Source organism: Mastigoproctus giganteus, chromosome 2 (genome assembly GCF_048544385.1).
Source record: "Mastigoproctus giganteus isolate SK-2022 chromosome 2, ASM4854438v1, whole genome shotgun sequence".
NCBI lineage: Eukaryota > Metazoa > Arthropoda > Arachnida > Uropygi > Thelyphonidae > Mastigoproctus > Mastigoproctus giganteus.
Genome location: NC_143576.1, coordinates 26493237 through 26518140, shown reverse-complemented (window position 1 = coordinate 26518140; position 24904 = coordinate 26493237). Strand labels below are relative to the sequence as shown.

Here is a 24904-nt window from a genome sequence, read left to right as displayed (position 1 = left end):
ATGCTGTTCATGTCTACATAATAATAATAATAAAACTAAGGCCATATTGCTCTGGTCATTCCCTGACCTTTCCGCATCCTCCGTATTTGGTGGTCCAAAAAACAAGGAATGCCATCTTAGACTTCAGCAGAATTTAGATGAACTAAGACTCAAGATAGGCCAATTAATCCAGTGCCAGTGGGTAATAGGAGTAAGAAGTTGATTGGAAAAGTAAAGGGAATCCTTAAGAAAGACAACATCCACAGCAAACATGAGAACGAATATCAGAGAATAAGAGAAAACTTAAACACACTGAAGCAGAACTTGCTTGTACTCAGCAAGAGACAACGTTCATACAAAGAGAGAGCTCCCAGAGGAACAAAACAACCGAAACTTTGACAAAAACCAAAGAGCCTTCTACAGGAGTATTGGACAAGAGGAGAAAGAAGGTAACATAGCATCAGAGCAGAAGACAACTGAAGAATGCTGGGGCATTCTTCAGTCCTCTTCTGCAGTGAAATTATGACATAATAATTTCACTGCAGTAGTATGGAGCAGTGTATGGAGTAATATGGAGCAGTGAAATTAGACATAATAGCCGAATCCCCTGGATAGAACTAGAATGGAAGAAAACCAAAGACATAATGGGAGATTCATGAGGAAGAAGTACAACAGGCAATCAGGAAGTCTCAAACTGGCAAACCCCAATAATAGATAACATCCCAACTACTGGCACAAGAAATTCAGTTGCACATACAAGCACCTAACAGAGCAGTTCACCTGGATGATGAGTCACCCAGAAAACAATCCCAGAGTTTCTTACTCAAGGAATAACATACCTGAAGGCTAAGGACCAAGATACAAGAAATCCAGCAAAATACAGGCCAATCACCCATCTACAAAATTGTTCAAGATCCTGTCATAATAACCACTACTACTAACAAACTAACAAGCTACATAACCAAGAAGATATCAGACCACCTGGAGATATCTTGACCATGATGTTCTGGAGAGCCAGAACATCATGGTCAAGCAGCAATTAACCAATCATGCAGCAGTTATGGAGCAAGCTTACAAGAAGCGCAGCAACCTGTACACAGCCTACATTGACTATTGCAAGGCCTTCGACTTAGTTCTTCTAACTGGCTAACAGAGATGCTGAAGACTACAAAGTCAATCAGACAGTGACAAACTTCCTAGAGGTAACTATGGTGAAATGGAGTAGCACCATCAATGTCAAGAAGACCGATCACCATCAGGATAGGAGTCTTTCAGGCCCAGAGCCTGAAAGAGCCTGTGGTATAACAGATATACTCTCAAAGAAGGAAGGAAAAATTTTTGTAATCTTTCTTATCTGATGTGCGCAGATAACATCAAGCTCTACGAGACAAACAAGAAGTAACTCAAAAGCTACTCCGGATCACCAAAGAATTGAACAATGAAATAGTATCGGTTACTTCAGTGGACACCGCTCTTCAGGGACTAAAGTTATTAGTGGAGTTCCCCAGGGTTTGGTGTTGGGGCCATTGTTGTTTTTGGTATTAATCAATGATATTGATGTAGGTATATCAGGCTTAATGTCCAAGTTTGCAGATGATACAAAGGTTGGCAGCGTTGTTAATGACACTGAAGACAGTATGTTACTGCAACACGATCTGGAAAAGTTAGGTAGATACTGCACTACACTTCTCTTAATCTGAGAAGTGTAGTGCAGACGGGCTGCTAGAGCAGGTCATGAATTTTTGTCAATGATATATAGGAATTTTGTTAGCAGAGACAAGGTGGTGATTATCCCTTTGTATAAGGCAATGGCCAGGCCACACGTCGAGTATTGCAATTCTTGAGGTCTCATTTCAGGAAGGATATAGAGTTGCTAGAATGGGTACAGAGAAGGGCAACAAGATTGGTGAGAGGAACAAAGGGGAGCACTTATGAAGAACAGCTTAAGTTCTGCAAGTTGAAGCATCTGGAGACTAGGCACTTGCGAGGTGATCTGATTGGGGTGTATAAGGCCTTGAATGGTTTGAGCAAGCTCAATGCTGATAGGATACTTCTACTTGATCAGATTAAGAACCTGAGCGGGACATAGATTCAAATTGAGGAAAGACAGTTGTAGAATAGATTTGTGGAAATTTGCCTTTAGCCAATGGTTGATTGCTGGAATAAACTTCTATCTGTTGTTGTGGAAGTTGACAGCTTAAATAAATTCAAGGCTGAACTAGAGAAACTTTTGGATTGAATGGATGGACGAAATGGGAAGGTTTTTTTTTTTTTGGTTTTTTTTTTAGCTGATGCTATTTAAATTTTCTTTCTTGCATCATATGCCAATGTCCATCATAACCTCAAAAGACATCACATATACTGCATGATGGAGGAGATGGTTGTTGCCTGAACTTTGCTCTGGAGACTAAACATGGGTTTCACTCTTCAAGTTTAATAATTACACCAGAAGAGCAGGGAATAAGATATGTAATTGGCAAAAGAGAATGGTGTGTCTGACATGACATTGGACCATAAAGGAATATCAGCAAAGAAGGGAGGAAGAACCTGCACATCTTTTCCCATCTGATGCACACGGATGTCAAACTCTACGCAGCAAACAAGATACAACTTCAACAGCTGCTCTGGATAACTGAAGAATTCAGCACTGACAGCTGGATGGAATGTGACATAGACAAATGCAAGCACCACAAATTACATCAGGGAAAGCCATGACAGAGGGAGACATCTACAAGTACCTGCAGATGATCAAGCTGAACAACTTAGAATACAAGGAGATCAAGGCTCATCTCAGCGAGAAATACCCCAGAGAGACTCAGAAGCCGGCTTAAGGCAAAGCTATACACAGAGGGAACACAGTCAAAGCCATAAAAGCCTACACAGTTCCAGTATATACTCCTCTGGGCTCATAGAGTGGGTTAACACCAAAAGTTGGGGAGATCATGAGAAGAGCCAGGACAATGATGATGAAGAGCTTCAAACACCATCTGAAAGTAGCTGTTGACAGACTGATCGTGGTCCGGAAAGGAGGAATATGTTTGACAGATCTCACTGAATAACAGAATAAAGCAATTAAAAACCTGAAGGATTTCTTCCAAAAAAAAAACACAGTGCCAATCTACAGGCCAAAAGGAAGTCAGACAAATGGCTACCTCCCCCCCCACCTGCTCAGCCTCAACAGTGAGACCACACCCACCCAGAAAGAAGAAATGAAGAGGTAGAAAATGGGCAAAGAAGACATTTCATGGAAGGCAATAAAATGACCTCCATCAGAACTAGATAAGGAGGCTTTCAATGCAAAGGTTACCAGTGGAATGTTCTTCCCTAAAACCAAAGCATTCATACTTATCATCCAAGGCCAGCTAATCAACATATTAGGAACTATAGAAAATATATCTCCATGGACATGGGAGCAACAGACGACATATGTTGACGATGCCACCTTACCTCAGGAACAATCGAACGTATCATCGCAGAACGATATGTATTCTGATTAATGAGGCAAAACCCCAGGTTTCTCATTAACAAAAAATTGTAATTTTTCATTAATACTTTATGCAACAACATTATTTTAAGTTATTAGTACAATTATTAAATCTTTAAAAATATCTATAAATTGCTATAATACTAATTGTATACTTATAAATGTAAAAATACATCAGTTACAAAAAGTGACCTTTTTATTTTTATGAACAGTCCTTGAACAGGTAGTAGAGGTGGCCCACGAGGCAAAAGGTTGAAAGCTACTGTTCTAGAACTTGCTGTCAACAATGCTGATATAATTTACAAGAAAATTCGAAGAATCAAGATCAAGAGATTTTATACAGCAATTAACTTAAGAGCTATCAGAGAAGTATTCAAAGTGAGAACAGCAATTGTTGTCTGCAGAAGAAAACTGAAGAAACCAGAACATTTGAACAAGAATGAAAAAGATGTACATGCCAGATGATTAAAAGAGAAAATAAAACACTTAAAAATCTGGACCCAATCCAGGAAATTGTTTGTGGAAAGTGGGCTACAGTGACAGAAAACACAGATTTTACTTCACAGTAAAAAAAAAAAAGCATGTAATAAGAATTTTTGGGTTTTGGTTTCCTATATTTAATATTTATCATTTTTGAGGTCACATTATATGTGGTGTTCAATGTGGAATTAATTTGTTTTATACTCTTAAAAATAAAGGTTCCAAGGTGCATTGTTTATATGTTCTGGACAAAATGATCAGCAAAGGTAGTTCTAGGTAGGCAATCACAACTGGTGGCTCTAGTGGGAAGATTAAGTGGGGGGACATTTTAGAATTTTTCACACACAGACTGAGTCTGGGATGTTCTAAAAGTCCTGAGGGCAATGCAAAGAGAACTACATTGAATTGGATTAAACTTTGCCAATACAGTTTTTTTAAAAAGCCAAAGTGGAGCACTTTAGTCTAAGAGGGAATAAAGAGTAAATGAACTCTGGTGAATATAAGGCTAAAGGAAAAGAGAAGTGGGAATGGAATAAGCAATCCTGATAGCTAGGATCTTCACACAGGCCACTAAAATTAAAATTTAACCACTTATTTAATTTCATTTAAATTACATATATTTTAGTGAATGTTTAATAGAAGTTCAGTAATAATGATGTAAGTGTTAAGGAGTGTGATGGAGGGGGGGGGGGTGAAGATAAACAAAATGAAAAACCGCAGACAAAATCAAACCCTACAAGGAGGTCAGACAGTCCATTTTTTAAAAAAGTATTATTTAACAGTATATTAATATAATTATATAATTCAACAATTTCTTCTGATAATGTTATCAGAAGATATTGATAAAAAATTGAAGTAAATTTAAAAAATATAGAAATTGAAATATATATATATATATATATATATATACGTGTATATATCAATATAATTTAACAATTTCTTCTGTTCCATTAAAGTGGTTGCCTCTAGCCTGGAGAGAGGGAAAATGAGGACCTAGCTGCTAAGATTTCAGAGCCCACTACTTCAAAAGAAAAAAAAGTTTTATATATTAACATGATGTAAAATTTTTTCTGATAATGCTTTTGTTTTGTTAAAGTGATTGCAACTTGCTTGAAAAGGTGTGTAATGAAAGCTTTAACTACTTGAAAAAAAAAAAAAAAAAAAATCTAATTTGCTAATGTCTCTATACTTCATAAATCCAAAGTTAATACCATGGACGTTTGCCTCTGTATGTGAGATCCACTAAAGAAACATAAGGAAAACTAAAATTATTTAGGCTATTAAAGGGTGACAGTTTTCCCAAGATTGTCACCATTACCCATATGGCTGTTTTGGTGATTGGTACCTCATCTGTAGGAAGACTGTAGGAAGATATTTGAAAAAATAAATCCAAGAATCACAAATTAGATTTTCACATTTATATTATGCTTAGCAAAATCAAGCTTCAGAGTAGCCACCAAACTTCATTGAAAGTATAAAAATAGGTGGGGTGGGGGTGTAAACCTAAACTTAAATAAAGACAAAGTAAAAAGGAAGAAAATAAGAATAGAAAGAATGTTCTTCAGCAACCTTAACAGCATGGGAAGTGGAAGTAACAATCTTAAAGTTGCAAGTAAATTTTGTTTTGTTCTGTTGTTGGGTTTAGGTTGCATAAGTGGCTAAGACTATGCACTGCCACTGTGTATTATGTCTGTGTAAGTGTGTGGGTTCTCAGGCTGATTTGCTTGTTGTGTGGGCTGAAAAATCACGGGGAAATTCCTTCAATCATTGGCAGGAATCAAACCAAGACCTCCCTAAACACGTACAGGAAGAAAAACCACTATACTTCACAAAGTGTTGAAATTAAATAAAAATGAATAAAGTGCATTCATCTATTAGGTAGATGGAGTAAGAAGTGGCAATTGAAGTTAATCATTCAACAAATATATAGGTTAGTGCAAAAGCAGATTCTTTTCTCATATTCTCAGCAGATACCACCACCCGGTGGTGGTACCATAGCAACTTGTTGAGAAGGCATTCACAATAAGATATAACCAAACCGATGCCAATTTAATTAATTAACTTAACTACTTTGGTAGATGGCTACGGTAAAATGATGCTTTTGCACTAACCTATATGTTAGCCATTCTACCTCGTTGCACGAGGCCCTTGCCCTTAAATATTTTATAGTTTATTCAACAAATGAAAGGTACTCCAAAAGGGGAGTAGTAATCAACTTACTAATGATGTGGTACCACATATCGTTTGGTATGTGGATTAACATACCAATGTTGTGGTACCACATTCAGGGAAGTGGAGAATGAAAAAGACCTGAGCATCAACTGTATGATCAGATATAAAGTTCTGATAATAGATATATAACAGATGGGTGGTAGACATTTGGTTCCTGCAATACTTTCACTGGAGGAAGAGAGCAGAAAAGTCACATATATGTTGCTTACTGAACTGATGATAAGTAATGGCAATGGAATGCTAATGAGACTCAAAATTCATTCCATTATGCTGTGCCCATATGAACCTGAAAAATCTTAAAAGACATGGCAATCGGATTTTATCTGTTAAATGCAGTATCAGTGCATAAATGTAAATTAATATGAGATAACGTCAGTTTATGCTGGCAGAACGGTAAAGTATCTTTATATTCTATTATGATGCATGATAATATTAAATAGTTACTATTCCATTTTATGATAGGCACAATGAGTTGCTTTACTAATGCACTACTCACAATTAATAGTTAATGGGGAGGGGGAAGTCAGATAAAATGTCACAATACAGAGATAGTTTCACAAAAATTCATTATGTCATAATTGGGAAAAGTTCAAAGTAACTTTTATGAAGAGTTAATGGGGGGAAAAGAGAGAGAGCTCAGAAAGTCACAAAATTGCAATACAATACAAGAATAATCCCAACTTCAACAAAACTTTTCCCGTAATTTTTTACAAGGAAAACATACCTTTCGACATCATTTCATGACAGGTTTATACATTAATTTAGTATTATATTAATAGGAATTAATAATGTAATGATGATTTTGTATTATGTGAACCAACCTTATTGCCGTGAGGGTTAAAGAGGACTTTTGTAACTTTGGCAAATGTTCCAGCAGGCCTAGGAGAAACAACAGGTTGCTGATGTCCCCACTCCCAAACTGACACTGATCCATTCTGGGCTCCTGACAAATCTGGGAGAGAGAGGGAGGAAAAAAAAAAAATTAACATAATGAATCAAATGTGATTATAGTGTTTCTTTGCTGTATTTTAAAAATTGGATGACTCTGTCCTAAGCCTTTTAGTTCTCATTAAATTGACCCATCAATATCTCATTGATATTGATGGGTCAACTGTTGATGATCCTGCTCAGGTAGCTAAAAAACTAAATGAATATTTTGCATCGACATTCACACATGAGGAGTTATTCAGCGAGGGGAATGCCAGAGGTGTATTCAACTCTAGCAGTAAGCAACAGAATCTTGAAATAACTGGGAGTAAAGTGGAGGAGAAACTGTTGAAGATAAACACAAGAAAGGCACCCGGGGTGGATGGGATCTATCCAGTTATATTAAAGGAGGCAGCAAAGGAAGCAAGCAAACCCTTAGCCATAATTATGAGAGCTTCCTTGGACTCAGGGGAGGTATCCATAGACTGGAAATGTGCAAATGTGACCTCAATTCACAAAGGAGGATCAAAGGCTGACACAAGTAATTATAGACCTGTGAGCTTAACTTCTGTTCCAGGAAAATTAATGGAGGCACTGGTTAAAGAAGCACTGCAGGATCATCTAGACAAGACTTCAGTTATAGCTCGGACACAGCATGGTTTTGTTAAGGGAAAGTCTTGCCTGACCAATTTGATTGGATACTATGATGCAGTCACAAAAGAACTGGATGCAGGGAATAGCTTTGATATTATATACTTGGATCTTAGAAAGGCTTTTGATACTGTTGCACATGGAAGACTGCTACACAAATTGGAGCAGTGTGACATTGGAGGCAAATTGCTGCTATGGATAAAGGGGTGGTTGAGGGGGAGAAGACAGAGAGTGGTAATCAATGGACACTGCTCATCGTGGACTAATGTTATTAGTGGAGTCCCTCAGGGCTCAGTGTTGGGTCCATTATTGTTTTCTGTATTTATAAATGATATTGATAATGGTATATCAAGCTTAATGTCCAAGTTTGCAGACGATACAAAGGTTGGCAGGGTTGTCAAGGACACTACTGACACTATGCTGCTGCAACAGGATCTGGAAAGGTTGAGCAGATGGGCTGAGAGGTGGCAAATGAAGTTTAACATTGACAAATGTAAAGTACTACACATGGGAAACAGCAACCCCAGAGCAACGTATCAACTCTGTGGTACTACACTGACAGTGGTAGAGAATGAAAGGGACTTGGGGGTGGTTGTGCAGGCAGATATGATGTTCTCCGAGCAGTGCAGACGGGCTGCAAGAGTAGCTCATGGAGTATTGTCAATGATATACAGGAATTTTTCCAGCAGGGATAAGGAGGTGATTATTCCCTTCTATAAGGCAATGGTCAGGCCACACCTAGAGTACTGTATACAGGTCTGGAGGCCTCATTTCAAGAAGGATGTAGAGCTGCTGGAACAAGTACAGAGAAGGGCAACAAGATTAGTGAATGAAACAAAGGGGTGCTCTTACGAAGAAAGGCTTAAGTTTTGCAAATTACAGTGTCTGGAGACTAGGCACCAGCGAGGTGATCTGATAGAGGTGTATAAAGCCTTGAATGGTTTGAGCATGCTCAATGCTGATGGGATTCTTCCTTTAGCTCAGAATAATCACCTGAGAGGGCATAAATTCAAATTGAGGAAAGACAGATGTAGGATAGACGTGTGGAAATTTGCCTTTAGCCAGCGGGTGGTTGGTTGGTTGGTGGAACAGACTTCCATCCCTTGTAGTGGAGGTTGATAGCCTAAATAAGTTTAAGGCTCAGCTGGACAGGTATTTTGAATGAACAGAGGGGTGAAGTGGAAGTGGGTTTTTTTTTTTTTTTTTGGCTGATGCTGCATAAGCTTGCTTTTTTGCATCAAATGCCTCTACTAATGCTAATGCTAAAGTGTGAGAAAAATATTCTGATATCTGCTTCTTTATATATTGAACAATTAATCTATAAATGAATGTTAAGTGCAACTCTTGTTGATTCATTGAATTTGAGGATTGACATTTGCTTTCTGTGGAAAGATGTAAAAAGTTTAAAAATATCCATAGGTACTCTCAAAATCGGTTTCCCTCCCAATCTCAGAACCATCCTAATCTCCCTCCATAATAAATCTCTGTACCCAAAATCCACCAGGTATGCCATGCAACAACCTCCCACTGGCTACACCTAGTGAACTCCAACCTGTATAAACAGTCAACCAACTCCAACCGGACCAAGAGACTTCATGCTCGGTCACATTAACAGTTAAGCCGTTCCAACTAATTCTGTGAGTAACTCTCGGGATTTTTTTCAAATTATCTTAATTAATGAGTTAATTAAATTATAAGCAAAAGTTTAATAATTATAGATAATTGTACATGTAAAGGGAGTACAGTATAATTAGAATACACTATATTGTAAATAATCAAATATCATCATCAAATTGAAAACTTGTAGTACCACTCCCCAAATGGTGTTCTATCCTCCATAGGCCTGAAGACGGGAAACTGAGTTTCTGAAACATAGCTATAATAGTTTAAGTGTTTGGCATTGAGGTGGTTCAATTTCTTTAAAATTGTATCATTTAATAACAAATTACTTAAGACGCCACATTATATAATAGTGAAGTGTCTATCAATTCATTAACATAGCCTGGTAATGTCATCAGTGTTGTTGAAGGCCTCTACAGTTCCACTGTATGTGGGGCACATTATTGGCAGGCATCATTATCAATATCCATCTTCATTAATGTATTAGTGTTTGCCTCCCTAGTTGGAACTGATTTCAGATTTATAATATCCTTGGTGTGTGAGATGCAGCTGGTGGAATTGTAACGGAGTGCTGTTGGCTCTGTTTGCCACTTCCTGTTCATTAGGGGACTGTTCTGTAGATAATGCAAGCATTACTCAGGCCCAATCTGCAAAGGATATGTTTTTAGGGACCTGAGACATCAGTTTGTGCTGCTGTTGACTGATACTTTTGGGTTGCTGCTGGATATGTAGGTTTGGGTGTAGTGAACATAATTTGTTTTTTTTTGCCTCTTGGTAGGTAACTTTTCTCTCTATCCTATACATTTGAATTTTTTTCCCTAGTTTCCAGAATTCACAGGATTTGGAGAAGACTGGATGTTGGCTTTTGCTATTTGGACAGTGCAGTTTTTTGACACTACAGTCCATTTGCATATGTGCTTTGTACCTATAGTTTGGGCAGATTGTATTGCAAAGTAGCTGGTAAGGTAGGTATACCTACCAGCCAGTTTTAACATGACCAACTGATTGATAGAATTAAGAGAAAAGAAGGAAAACTTCCTTTTTGTATTCTAACTCATGACAATTCAAGTACTGATTTAAATGAAAGATCCTTTAAGAGGAAGAATGTAAACTCAAGAACTTTAATTATTTTTCTGGAGCATTATCGAAATCACACTAGGATCAACTAACTTTGAATTTGCTTGGTATCTGGTGGCTTGCATGCTCATGTGGGGATGCAATTACAGACAAGAGTAACAATAATCTTGTGAAGATGGCTTTCACAGAATCAGAATATGTTAACTGTTAAAGATGGTAGTACTATAATAAAAAAAATTATCAGGAATATTTATTATACATAAGCCAGCTGCAACTATCTGGCTAATGGGCTTATAATGTGTGAGTGAGAGAGGAACAGAGATATACTTACTGATATATGGAGTTAGAAAGTTAGGAAGTATATGGAGTTAGAAGGCTAATGGGCAGGGTTCACAAAGTTAGATAAATTTTTAATTTTCAGAACTCCTGGGTAATTTTTGTGAATTACAAGTTGTAATCTAACATTTGACAATTAATTGTTGTTGTGATGAAATTTAACGATACTGGCTGCTAGGACCATATTGTGTCTTTCTAATGGTTAATAGGAAATACTAACTTTAGTGTAATACCTGTTATATTTTATGGTATATTCCTATGTTATTTAGGAAGGCAAACAGTTCTGTTTTATTAGGATCATCTCCAAGAATCTGCAATAATGTTAGTGAAGACTGCACATGATTTAAAGATGTTTGAGTGGATATGGAGAAGGTAAGGACAGTTCACTAATAAATGATGAATAGTCAGTTGTAAATAACATGATGTGCATTGAGGAACGCTGTCATTCGTTAATAGACAGAGGTGTGTGAGTTGAGTATGACCATAGAATTACTTCTCATCTGCTTTTCCAAAAGCTGGAGAGCCATATCTTCGGATCTGGTTTTATTCGGTAAAGTTTGTTCCCTGGATAATCTCTCCAGATTGTTGGCCAACTATTGTAACATGCTTTACAGATGACTGGTTTGAAATCAGTATATGGAACTTGAAAAGTCTTTAAAAGTATCTGGTTGTTTGGATGCAAGATCTGCTTTTTCATTTCTTGCTATCCCAGAATGCCCTGGGATTCAGCAGAATCTCACAATTTGGTTTGACCGATAACATGCAAGTAATTTAGAATGTATTTCTTTTATTACAGGTTGAGAGAAGATGGTATTACTGTTTATGGTGGAGACAGCACTGAGTGAGTCAGTGTATATTAAAGCAGATGGAATTAGAAGTTCAATAATGTGATCCAGTGCTAAGTTTATAGTATAAAGCTCAGCAGTGAAGATACTGCATTCTACTGGTAATGAGACAGAAGTGGTGAATGATGGGAAGATTTCAGCAACACCTACTTGGGGTCTTAGTTTTTGATCCAACTGTATATATTTCATGTCTTTGAATTAGAAAGAGAGTAAGTTGCATGTATCTGCATGATATTGGAAGGAGACAGGGTGTTCTTTCCCCACTATTGAAAATAGTCATCATATATTGACAGATATTTGTCCTGAAATGTATTACTGATTTCTATATTCCATGATTGAGCCAGTTCCTTAAATCTAAGTGGAGCAGGTCAGTTTTCATTTGGTTTACTATTGTAAAACCCCAGGGGCTCACATCTGGTGAGTATGGGCTTGGCACACCCAGGGTCTTGAGCTGGATATCATCATTCTTCTCTTTCTTGGTGATTCCTTTCTACTTCTCTCTCTCTCTCTCTCTCTCTCTCTCTCTCTCTCTCTCTCAGGGTAACTCGGGAATTTTCTTTGGCTGGTGCAGCATAAGCCTCAGGCTTCCTTGCACATTTTGGCTAATAATCATTAAAATGTCTTCCATTCGGTATTGTACAGACATCTCCAACTTGGGTGAGAGGGAAGACTGCAGATGTTTTTCTGTGAAGATGTAAGGGAGGTTCATGGGCTTCAATGCAAAGGCTCTGAACCGGGGAGGTTCTGAAAGCCACTAGAGCGACTCTCAGAGCACTGTGCTGGATGGTGTTTAATCATTCTAAAGTATTTTTTCTCGCACAGTCATACACTGGAGAACCATAGTCCAAGTGAGACCTGATGAGAGCTCTATAAATATGGATGAGAGTATGTCGATCAGCGCCCCACAACATGGATGACACACACACACACACACACACACACACACACACACACACACACACACACACACACACACACACACACACACACACACACACACACACACACACACACAGGAGGATGTTCAGTTTCTTCAAGCAAATGGTTTGAAGATAGGTCACATGTGCTTGAAAGTTCAGTTTCCTTTCTAGTATCAGGCCAAGGAAACGGACAGTGTGAGCAAGAGAAACTGGCACCTTATTTATCTTTAGCTCTGGATCAGATGAAGTGACTGAAGTTTGCAGAAATGAGTGGTAGTGGATTTCTGTTCAGCGAGATGGTATCCATTGCATAAGGTCCAGGATTAAATTCTGGTTAGAGAAATTTGTAGCTGTCTTTTGATAGTATTCATACTTGGCAGGATATAGTGAGGTTGTCAGCGTACATGTAAACTTCAATCATTTTTGGAAGATCTTCCAATATATTGTTGATCCCAATCGCAAATAGGGTTGGACTCAATATGGAACCCTGTGGGACATGCTCTTTTTGAATGTGAGATGCTGACAGCATGTTTTGATATCGGACTTGAAATGTGTGAAATTTTAAAAAGTTCTGAATCATTAAATGGATGTTATCTCTCAGTCCTAACTGATGCATATCTTTAATGATACCATGTAGCCATGTGGTGTCAAATGCTTTATGAATATCCAGTAGATGTTTTCTGACGAAGGCATTACGAATGCTGGATTAAATTTTTACAAGTAAATCAAGGGTGGACCCTGATTTTATGGAAGCAATATTGGTGATCAGAAAGTAGTTTTGGTAGTCTAGAATGCAGGTGAACCTCTTATGCACCATCTTTTCAAATATTTTGCTTAAACACCTTGTCAACGATATTGGTCTATAATTCTGAATTTGAGTAGTATCTATGCCGGGTTTTGGTATAGCGCAAATATAAGAATGATGCCAAGAGAGAGAGAGGGTATCTATTTTCTGAAAAGATCCGGTTGTAAAACAGCAATAATATACACAGATCGGATTCGCATAAATGCTTCAGCATACTGTAGTGAATGCCATCTGGTCCTACTGCACTAGATGGAGATTTTCTCAGGGGTTCTTTCATCTCAGCTATGGTAAAGGGTTGGTTATAGGGAAGTGAGAGATTAGTTGAAAAATTCAATTTAATATAATCTTCACTAGTTTTAATGCATTGAAAGGAGGTCAAATAAGAGGAGGAGATGGCGGTGGAAATATTACAGAAAGAGTCTGCTAAAGCATTTGCAATATCAGTCCTGCTCATTCCATTGGAGACTGAAACGGTAGAAATTTCCCATTGAGTGCTTGTATTTTTTTCCAGATAATCTGAGTGTCAGTATTATTGTTAATAGTTGAGGGAAAGCTAATCCAGGAGTCCTGTTTTGCTTTTTTTCTAATTTGTTTTGCTTTGGCTCTGAGTTTTTTGAAAATAATTAGGTTGGCAGTAGTTGGGAATTTGAAAAATTAGTTCCAAGCACAGTGTTTTTCTCTTTTCGCTTTGGAGCAGTCTTCATTCCACCGCTGGTTTTAGTGAACCCGTTTGCGCTGGTCGGATTTTGGAATAGAAATTTCAGCTGCTGATAATATATAGCTCGTAATGTGATTGGTTATGTCATCTATGTTGTTCTTGTACATACTGGTTGTTGAATAGGACACAAGTAGAATAGTTTTTCAAATCTGCTTTGTGAAAATTCCAAGAAGTACAGCCTTTAGGTTGTTTGTTTGTTATTCGGTTTTTAGGAGCATTAGCAACTAAGGCCATATTGCTCCAGGGATATGCGATGGTCATTCCCTGACCTTTCCGCATCCTACATATTTGGTGGTCATGGGCACGAACCCCGGTCTAATCAAGAAGCATGTGCTATGCACTGCTGCTCCTGCCCACCTGGCTACAGCCTTTAGGACACAACGCAACCTGCATTTGAATTGGTATAGTTTTTGAATTTGAGAGAAACGTTTGGTGATAAAAATGTTTCTGTAAATATGCCTACTGCGTTAGTTTGTATGAGTAAATCATTCAGGTTATCTAAATTACTGCGTAATCCTCTGTAGTTTCATTGTAGGAATTTATTCATTGGTTGGGCTTATTTGAGGAAGATTGATCTGACTGTTTTTTCTGAGGTTTCTGTCTGCTTAGTTTTGATTTTTCATTTCTGGGAAAGATTGGGCATCCTGTATCCATGGTATCATTAGCATGTAACTGCAGTACTGTGTTTGCATCCTCTGACTGAACCTTCATTTCCACGTTGCCATTGTGCGATTTCACTTTCTTCTGCTTTTCAACAGTAGCAGATTTTGTTGTTTCAGATGAGGTTGAGATAGTATCAGTTGGGATACTGATCGGCGTGTTTCTGGTTTCATAGACTGTAGATTTCTTATTGCAATATTAGCACAGTTTTGGCCCAAGTGGCAAAAGAGACGTTTGGTTCTATGGAGACATCTGTTTCGAGTTGCAGTTGACTGGCTGTTTTTAGTGACCGATGCATATGATCGGCTAGACATGGTTAGTAGTATTTGCTTCCTTGCTTCAAGGTATGTGACCTTATGCTTCACTTTATATTTCTGGATTTTTTTGCCTGTTTTCCAAAGTTCACATGCTTTAGAAAATGCAGAATGGCTTCCTTTACAGTTTGGACAAGTGGGACTGTACAGTCTCCTTAGGACTGCTCCTTGGAGTCACAAATAGGACACACACAGCATTGCCTCAGCATGCCGTCTGAGAATGGCAATACTTCTGGCACTTAAAAGCAGCGAATGGGATTTGGGATGTAAGGTTGAATCTTGCAGTTTAACCTGCTTTAACAGAAGATGGGAGATTAGGAGTACTGAATGTAAAAATGATGGACCTGGTTGGAAGCAGGTTGCCATCGTTTTTGGTCATAATTCTCTGTGCATTTGTCACTTTCTGATCACTAAATTCTTGTATTATTTCTTCTTCTGAGATGGTTAATAAGTCACATTCATTGATAATGCCTTTAGAGGGGTTCAGTGTGTTATGAGGCATAACTGTCACTGGAATACTGTTAAATGTTGTTAGTTTTAACAATTTTTCTGAATGACTTGGCTTAGAAGCTTTAATTAGGTCTTCAATTGGAGACATTTAACCATTCTAGAAGATCCAAAGACCAATTCTAAACATTTCTGTATTAGAAAAGGCGATAACTAGCTGACAGGTTGTGTGGATAGTGAATGCATTATGAGATATGCTCGCATGTCTATAGTTTGTTTTTCTGTCCGTAGTCTCTTCAGATGATTCGAGTCATGCTCTGAGACAGTGTTAACAGGTCTGGAACCTGTGGGCTCTAGCGGTGAATATGCATCGCAATCCATTGCTGCTCCTTTTAGCCCCGGAAGGGGGAATTCTTTCTCCCAGATTACTGGCCCTTCCACATGGAGGCAGGAGCGGTGCCAACCAGTGATCAAGCGATCAGCAGAAGAGGAGAGCAGTATGTAGCTAGCGATAGCAGTAATGTTGCACAGCGAGGGGAGCAGTAGCATTGCGAGCTAAAAATGCTATAAAATCACACCAGAAAGATCGCTTGGCACTCGGGGCCTTTGACAATTAACATAATTTGGCCAGTGGCTAGGAGTTGGGCAATAAAGCCAAATCAATTTCTTCCAGATTTGGAAGAAAGTGACAATGGTTGAAATTGCCTGGAGTGGTTTTGTATTTGAAGTTATGTCTTAAATATCGGCCTTAAAGAGCTTCTTAACTGTGATGCTACTCTTTCATAGTTACTCTTTTCAGAAAATTCAATACACACCAATAAGTTTTTGTTATTGTTTCTGGAGTTGAGTTTTTGGTGCTTCAACTACTCTGGTTATAAACTGCCAGTTTATGTGATATGCTACTGCATATGGGTTTATTATATTATACTTTTGTATGTGTGTGTTTGTGGGCTGATTTGAATGACATACAAATCAGCCCACAAACACATACATCCCACTGAAGGGGATTAAGGAATTTTGCAAGGAATGCATGGTGCAATTAAAAAAAAAAATGCTATGCTTCAGATCAGCTAATACGGTCTTCACTGAAGAGGCTTTTAAGAATTCTTCCCATCTCCAAGTGGACACGAAACCAGGCTTCTACAAATGAATAACTATGAACACAATAGAGAACACATCACAGAGGTTCCATAATTAGCATTAGTTGAGGCATATGATGCAAGAAAGCATCATATGTCTCATTGGTCCTTGAGGTTGTCATAGACATTCTCTCAGATATGCCAGACATACATGAGAGTCTGCAATGCTGATGGAACTGATATTCGGGTGACACTCAAGTCAAGTGGACCCAATTTCGGTGAAGTCCGGACGGTCTGTGACAGCCAAATCCTCTGCTTGCACCTTCATGATGGGGGGGAACTGTTAGTAATCCTGAGTATAACCTCCATGCATAAGTACATGGTGGGTGACCACCCAGGTGTGAACCAACGTAAGCAGGGGGTCGAGGTGTAGCATCCACACCACATGTAGGAATACAACCCTCTATGTTACCAGGTAGTAACTAGGTGGTAGATGACTCTCACCGGTGCAATATCACCACTTTGCTTATTGGAGGTTTGAAGTGGTGGAACCCATGTTTAGTCTCCAGAGCTCCAGAGCTTTAGTCTCCTTCTGGTCAACCCTTCCCCATCACTTCCATCACGCTGTATGATTGACGACTTTTGAGGTTATGATGAACATCATGGCGAGATCCAATATTCCTTACATTTTGAGGGTACAGCTCTAAAATGGTGTTCATAGGCTGGCCGCTAGTTAGTACACTGAACTGAACTTATTGGTGACTCTCTAGGAGAATTCCGGATCAGTTAGTGTATAATCTTGCTACCTCTACTCTGTTAGATAGTGACTGGAGGGAGTCTGAGTTGTGTGTATGCGGAGGGGGGGGGAGACAATGTCGAGGCCACATTATGTCAAGGATCTGGGTATATTCTTACCATCTGTAGGACATATCCAAAAATTTCATTACTTCATACAGTAATGAAATCCCACCCACTTTTTCTTACTATTGAATACACCATGAATTGTCAAACTAACAGAGCAAGCTTATCTGCGAAAAGTGCTAAACCTTCCAAATTCATTTCACAAATATACGTGGTCTCAATTCTAATCTCAATGATGTCCATTTCCACTTGCAGTCTGCCAAACCCCATGTACTTTTTCTGACAGAATCTCAGTTATCGGTTGATTCAACTACTGCTCATCTCAGATGCCCCAGTTATTCGCTGTATGATTCCTTTTGCCCCAAAGGTGGTACTTGTGCATATGTCCATTCTGATATTCCCTGTCAGACACTTGGCAATTTGTAATCTACTCTCTTTGATCTTCTCTGGCTTGAAATCTCTCTACCTCATTGTATAAAATTCATCTATTGTCTCTACCGTTCTCCCAACTACACTAATCACTTGGAGCTTTTTGACTTCCTCTCTTTGCAACTTGACTTTCCCCAGTCCAACTTTCCTAACAGTGAGGTAATTTTCCTTGGCGATTTTAATGTTCACAACTCCAGCTGGCTTCTGTTTTATAGTCGCACCGACCCAGTGGTTGAGATGCTGAGGCTTTTGCAATTACTAATGACCTTGCATAGATTGTTCATTTATCTATAAGAATACCGGACAATCCTAATCATACAGCCAACATGCTTGATCTTTTCGTCACAAACAACCTTTCTAAGTACACGGTCGAAGTGAGAGGTCCTTTAGGCACTTCAGATCACAACTTGGTGATTCTCTTCTCCAATGGAGCCTTTATCTCATGGCTATTCCCAACCTCGTGTTTTTTGGCATTACAAGAATGCAAAATGGGATGACCTGCGAGATTTCTTTTCTTCTTTTCCTTGGTCGGATTACTGTTTCAAAACTTCTGATGTCAACGTTTGCTCAGATCGTGTCAGTGAAATTATTCTTGCAGGAATGGAATCTTTTATCCCACACTCCACTTTAAAATCTCGTCCTTAATCTAAACCTTGGTTTCATTTTCTGCCTACACCAAAGATTGCAACAATTGGAAAGCAGTTATTAATCAGTCCAAACTAGTGTCTGAACAGGCTAAGAGTAGAAAACTTGCTTCTTGCCCTAATGGTAGCCGAGCATTCTGGTCTCTTGCCAAAGCTATTGGCCGCAATTTTTGCCCATCTCGGCTCCCACCTCTGTCCAAGCCAGATGGTTCTGTTATCAATTCAGCCAAGGATAAAGCTGACCTGCTAGCATCCCATTTTTCTTCCAACTCATGAATTAATGATCTTGGTAAAACACCTCCCACCACTCCCAACACGCTCCATTCAATGCCTCCTGTGGTCTTCCGTCAAAAGGATGTCAGAAGGATTTTGATGAATCTTGATGCTAAGAAAGACCCAGGTCCCGATGGTATTTCTCCACTTGTTCTCAAAACCTGTGCTCTTGAACTTACTCCTTTTCTTTGCCGCTTTTTTCACTTTCTTATTCCAAAGGTGTTTTCCCTTCTGCTTGGAAATTTGCTCATATCCAGCCGCCAGTTCCTAAAAATTGTGACAAATCCTTACCATCCAATTATCGTCCCAATGCAATTACTTCTACTCATTCTAATGGAGCCTTTATCTCATGGCTATTCCCAACCTCGTGTTGTTTGGCATTACAAGAATGTAAAATGGGATGACCTGTAATAGAGAAAAGTAATAGAGAAATCAATTACCGCCAAATCTTAAAGTACCTAGAAACCTTCCATCTGATCAATGGTCGCCAGTATGGATTCCATCAGTGTCGATCCACCGGTGATATTCTGGCTTATTTTACCCATTTATGGACTAATTCAATGGAAAGATTTGGTTAAACACAAGTAGTTGCTCTTGACATCTCAAAGGCTTTCGATTGTGTTTCGCATAAAGGTCTTCTAAACATCTCTGTCTTCTAATTTCTCCACTAATGCTGGTGTCCCCAAAATCAGTTCTTTCCACCATTCTTTTCCTCTTGTATATCAACGACCTTCTTCCATTGACTGGAAATCCTATCCATAGTTTTGCCGATGATAGCACATTGCATTCCACTTTCCATTTTGAGCTTCAACTTCTCGAAAATCTGCTACCAGTTCCTTAAGTGCCGATCTTCAGGTAATTCTCCAGTGGGGCAAAGGCAACTTAGTTGATTTTAACCCTTCTAAAACTCAGTCTTGTCTTATATCTTGCAAAAAGGATTCTTCTGCTCCTATGCTTATCTTTGGTGACATTCCAATTTCTAGGCAAAATGATATATCTCTTTTGTGGATTACTCTGACTTCTAAACTCTCCTGGCACAAGCACATTACAAATATTGCTTCCTCTGCATCTAAAAAATTTGGTTTTCTCTTTTGCTGTTGGCGTTACTTTTCTTCCAAACAGCTGCTCACTCTGTATAAATCGCAAATCTGCCCTACCATGGAACATTGTTGCCACATCTGGGGTGGTGTCCCCGAAAACCTCTCTATGGCTTCTTGATTCCATTCAGAAGAGGGCAGTTAGGATAATTAATGATTCATCTCTAACAGTCTCTCCACTCGCTGTCTCATAGACGTACCGTTTCTGCTGCATGATTCTTCTACAGATACTTCCATGGGCACTGTTCTTCTGAATTGGCTTCTATAATTCCCACTCTCTCTCTCTTTCAAAACAGTCCGAACACATGCCGCCACCAGCCAATATCCATTTACTGTCCAACTTCAAACTCACAGAACCAACTTTTCATCTTCCTTGTTTATTCATTCAACTGCCATTTTCTGGAACAACCTTCCTTCATATGTATTTCCTGAAAATTACAGTCTACAGAAGTTCAAGTCCAATGTCAACTAATATCTTCTTTCATCTTCTCAACCTCAGCACAGTACTAAGTACTATAGGTTATAATACCTCTCGTGTTTGGGGTTTACATAAAAAAAAAAAAAAAACCCTTCTGATTTCACCCCTCCAGTCACTCCAAATGTTTGTTTAGTTCAGCCTTAAGTCTTAAGTTTATTTAACTATCAACTTCCACAACAACAGATGGAAGTCTGTGGTACCACACTGACAGTGGTAGAGAATGAAAAGGACCTGGGGATAATTGTGCAGTCAGATATTAAGTTTTCTGAGCAGTGCACACAGTCTGCAAGAGTAGCTCATGGTGTCTTGTCAATGATATACAGGAATTTTTGTAGCAGGGATAAGGAGGTGATTATCCCTTTGTATAAGGCAATGGTCAGGCCACACCTTGAGTACTGTATACAGGTCTGGAGGCCTCATTTTTAGAAGGATGTAGAGCTGTTGGAACGAGTACAGAGAAGAGCAACAAGATTAGTGAATGGAACAAAGGGTTGCTCTTACAAAGAAAGGCTTAAATTTTGCAAATTACAGTGTCTGGAGACCAGGCACCTGTGAGGTGATCTGATTGAGGTGTATAAAGCCTTGAATGGTTTGATCATGATCAATGCTGATGAAATTCTTCCTCTTGCTCAGAATAATCATTTGAGAGGGCATAAATTCAAATTGAGAAAAGACAGATGTAGGATAGATATGCAGAAGTTTGCCTTTAGCTAGCGGGTGGTTGGTTGGTTGGTGAAACAGACTTCCATCCTTTGTTGTGGAAGTTGATAGCCTAAATAAATTTAAGGCTGAGCTGGACAAGTACTTGGAACGAACGGAGGGGTGAAATGAGAGCGTTTTTTTCTTTCTTTTTTGGCTGATGCTGAATAAGCTTGCTTTTTTGCATCATGTGCCTTTGCTAATGCTAAAAGTCTGTTCCAGCAGTCAACTACTCGCTGGCTAAAGGCAAACTTCCACACATCTATTCTAAAAGGCACTGACTCTTTAAAAATCTATTCTAGAGAGCGCTGACTCTCTTTAAAAGTTACAGCTGTGAATTACAGGCTCCGAAAAAGCAATAAGCGTTTGCCTTTTATTTACCTAATTGTTATTTTAAATTGTACTTTATACATAGTCTTATAGTTACGCTGGTTATTTTTATTTTAGATAAAGAGTTTTTGTAGATTACTACTTAATATACATAAAACCGTTATTTTGCTCGAATCTTGCAGCCACTGTTTTTTTTTAAAGAGTAGTAGGGAATTAAAATTTTTAATTGTGGTAACTAGGTAGCTCTAATGTATAATTATATAGCTTAATACACATCACTGCATTTAGGATTCTATTAGATAGTGTACTATTGACAATTAATTAATTAAATTTATTGATCTTATTAATTTAAAATACCAACCCAGACTAAAGCAGCAAAGCAACAGGCACAAAGTGGCAGGAGTGCTGTGACTCGGGGGAGAACTGGGGGGGGGGATTCTCCAACACATCACAGCCTAAAAAATGTACAACTTGTGAAATGTTTGCCGAACTCTCTGGAACAGAACATGATCTAGCCAAAGGATGTCTTTGTGTGTGTCAGGTGCAGAGAGTGTCTAGAAATTAGGCATCAACTCAGCTTTCTACTGAGTGTCTATGAGAGTTTGAGGTGTAGGGTAGATACCCTTGAAGAAATTAATATGAGGGGCCCGTCAAGCTCTCAGTTGCCCAACTCAATACAGAGTTCACTCCTGGGCATCAGGCAACACAGCGGCAATCTCTACGGCAGAATGCGCTGGTCCCAAAGGAACTAGTTATTGTTGGTGATTCTATTGTCAGGGAGACGGGGAATATATTGTGTAAAAAGGATAGATGGAACAGGACCAGAGTATGTCTGCCAGGAGCAAAAGTTGATGACGTTGTAAAGCATATATCTTTTTAAGGGCACAAAAAAAAAAAAAAAAAGGGTCATATTGTTGTACATGTTGGCACCAATGACATTAAGAGTAGGAGATCTGTAGATTTACTTAACAAATACAGGTCAATTTTGCAAAAAAGTCGTGTCAGGGTTAAATTTGAAAGTGTCTGCAATTCTACACAGACATGATAGGAGGGAGTACACGATGAGAGCCTTGTCAATCAATTCGGCCCTGGAGGGAATGTGCAAGGCTCAAGGGGTAGAATTTTTTTCAGCGTGCTCTGTGCTTGTTAACAGGAGAGACTGCTTCTACAGGGATGGGATACACTTAAACAGAAAGGGTGCAAGAATATTTGCTGATGCGCAGGCAGATATGAAGGTGATTCTTGCACAACGTCTATTAGAATAAGTAGCAACCTGGAACGAGGGGTGTGGGGGTTTCAGGGACTGATGGCAGTCACTGTGAAACAGGTGGGTATATGGGATGTGTCAGGGTAACTATAAATAGGAATAGGTGCATGTATGCTTGCATGTATACCAATTCTAGAAGTATAGTAAAAAAATTTGACGAATTTGAAGTGTTGGTCAAGACATCAAAGGCGGATATTGTTGGGATATCAGAGATGTGGTGTCACACTGATATAAGGAATGCAGAATTGGAATTTGGAGAGTATACAGAAAGGACAGACAGGATAGGAAGGGAGGTGTTATGCTGTTAATTAAGAAAAACAAAATCAAAACAAGTGCATCTAGTTGATATAGATGAACAGTGCACTGTTGAGTCAGTTTGGTGTGACATAAGCACTGCGAAAACAAAAATAAGAGTAGGAGCGTGTTATAGGCCTAATGACTCGAATGAGTACAATGAACAATTGTACAGAGAAATAGAGTGGACTAGTAAATCAGAATGTCTTATAATGGGGGATTTTAACTTCCCAGATATTGACTGGAACTTGTGGGTTGGTCACTCACAAATTAGTAAGATTTTGTGGATTTATTGGATGATTGTTTTCTGCAGCAGCATGTTTGAGAGGCAACCAGAGAGGGTAATACTCTTGATCTGGTTATCAGCAGATAAAGTTTTCATGTATTAAGAATTTGCAGATAAAGGAACCACTAGGTGGCAGTGATCACAATGTACTGATGTGGGATTTACTTAAACATATAATTACCATCAGGGGTAAAGGAAAGGATTTTTGCTTCTGTAAAGGTGAGTACAGTGGTTTCAGACAGTTTTTAAATTCTGTACAGTGGGACCAACTGATGATGTTACCAACAGTAAATTCTAAGTGGGAAGCATTCAAGGAATTAATCATGGAAGCTACTAAACGTTTCATACCTATTAAGAAATATTGTTTAAGGTTTAGGCCTATATGGTTATCAAATGAACTAATGAGACTTGTGGCAGAGAAGAAAAATTCATGGGATGCATATAAATTATCACGTGACTCAGAAGCCTATGGCAGATATAAGCTAGTCTGTAATCAGGTGACAAAGGAGGTTAGGCAGGCGAAGGCAGATTACGAGAAATCTTTAAGGATTTCTTTACTTATATAAACTCTAAAAGGAAGGGGATGAATCTGATTTGTCCACTTGATATCGATGGTTCGACTGTTGATGATCCTGCTCAGATAGCAAACAAACTGAATGAGTATTTTGCATCTACATTCACACAACTGAGGAGTTATTAAGGTTTGAAAATGGCAGAAGTTTATCAAATTGTAGCAGGGTGCTTAATGATTTTGTAATAACTGAGAGCAAAGTGGAGGAGAAATTGTTGAAGTTAAACATAAGAAAGGCACCTGTGGTGGACGGGATCTATCCAGTTATATTAAAGGAGGCGGCAAAGCAACTAAGCACACCCTTAGCATAATTATGAGAGCATCCTTGAACTCAGGGGAGGTCCCCATGGACTGGAAATGTGGAAATGTATCCCCAATTCACAAAGGGGGATCGAAGGGTAACATGAGTAATTACAGACCAGTTAGTTTAACTTCTGTTCCAGGTAAAATAATGGAGTCACTGGTTAAAGATGCATTACAGGATCATCTAGACAAGACTGCAGCAATAATTCAGACACAGCTTGGGTTTGTTAAGGGAAAGTCTTGTCTGACAAATTTGATAGGATATTATGATGTGGTTACAAAGGAACTGGATGCAAAAAATAATTTTAATATCATATATTTGGATTTCAGGAAAGCTTTTGACACTGTTGTGCATGGAAGTCTATCGTACAAATTGGAGCAGAATGGTATTAAGGGTAAGTTGCTACAATGGATAAAATGATGGTTGAGTGGGAGAAGACAGAGGGTGGTAATCAATGGGTGCTGCTCTTCATGGACTAATGTTATTAGTGGAGTACCACAGGGTTTGGTGTTGGGTCCTTTGTTGTTTTGTATATTTATCAATGATATTGATGAAGGTATATCATGCTTGGTGTCGAAGTTTGCAGACGATACAAAGGTTGGCAGGGTTGTTAATGACAGTAATGGCAACTGAAGTTTAACCTTGACAAATGCAAAGTACTGCATATGGGTAGAAGTAACCCCACAGAAACGTACCAACTGTGTGGTACTACACTTAAGGTGGTAGAAAATGAACGAGACCTGGGAGTAATTGTGCAGTCAGATATGAAGTTTTTGTGAGCAATGCAGACAGGCTGC

At 38.7% G+C, this 24904-nt stretch overlaps 1 protein-coding gene across 3 annotated transcripts in view; it reads right to left on the bottom strand.

The window, feature by feature from the left end:
• The window catches only part of Rbcn-3A (rabconnectin-3 alpha), a 980796-nt gene that overhangs the window by 68756 nt on the left and 887136 nt on the right, over positions 1–24904 (bottom strand). For 2 of the 3 annotated variants that reach the window (XM_090388469.1, XM_090388476.1), the window contains one exon: positions 6997–7127. In XM_090388469.1, coding sequence (XP_090244595.1) covers positions 6997–7127 — 131 coding nt within the window. Of the gene's footprint in view, positions 1–6996; positions 7128–24904 lie in introns of those variants that run through there. The other variant, XR_016547873.1, reaches the window with a different exon arrangement.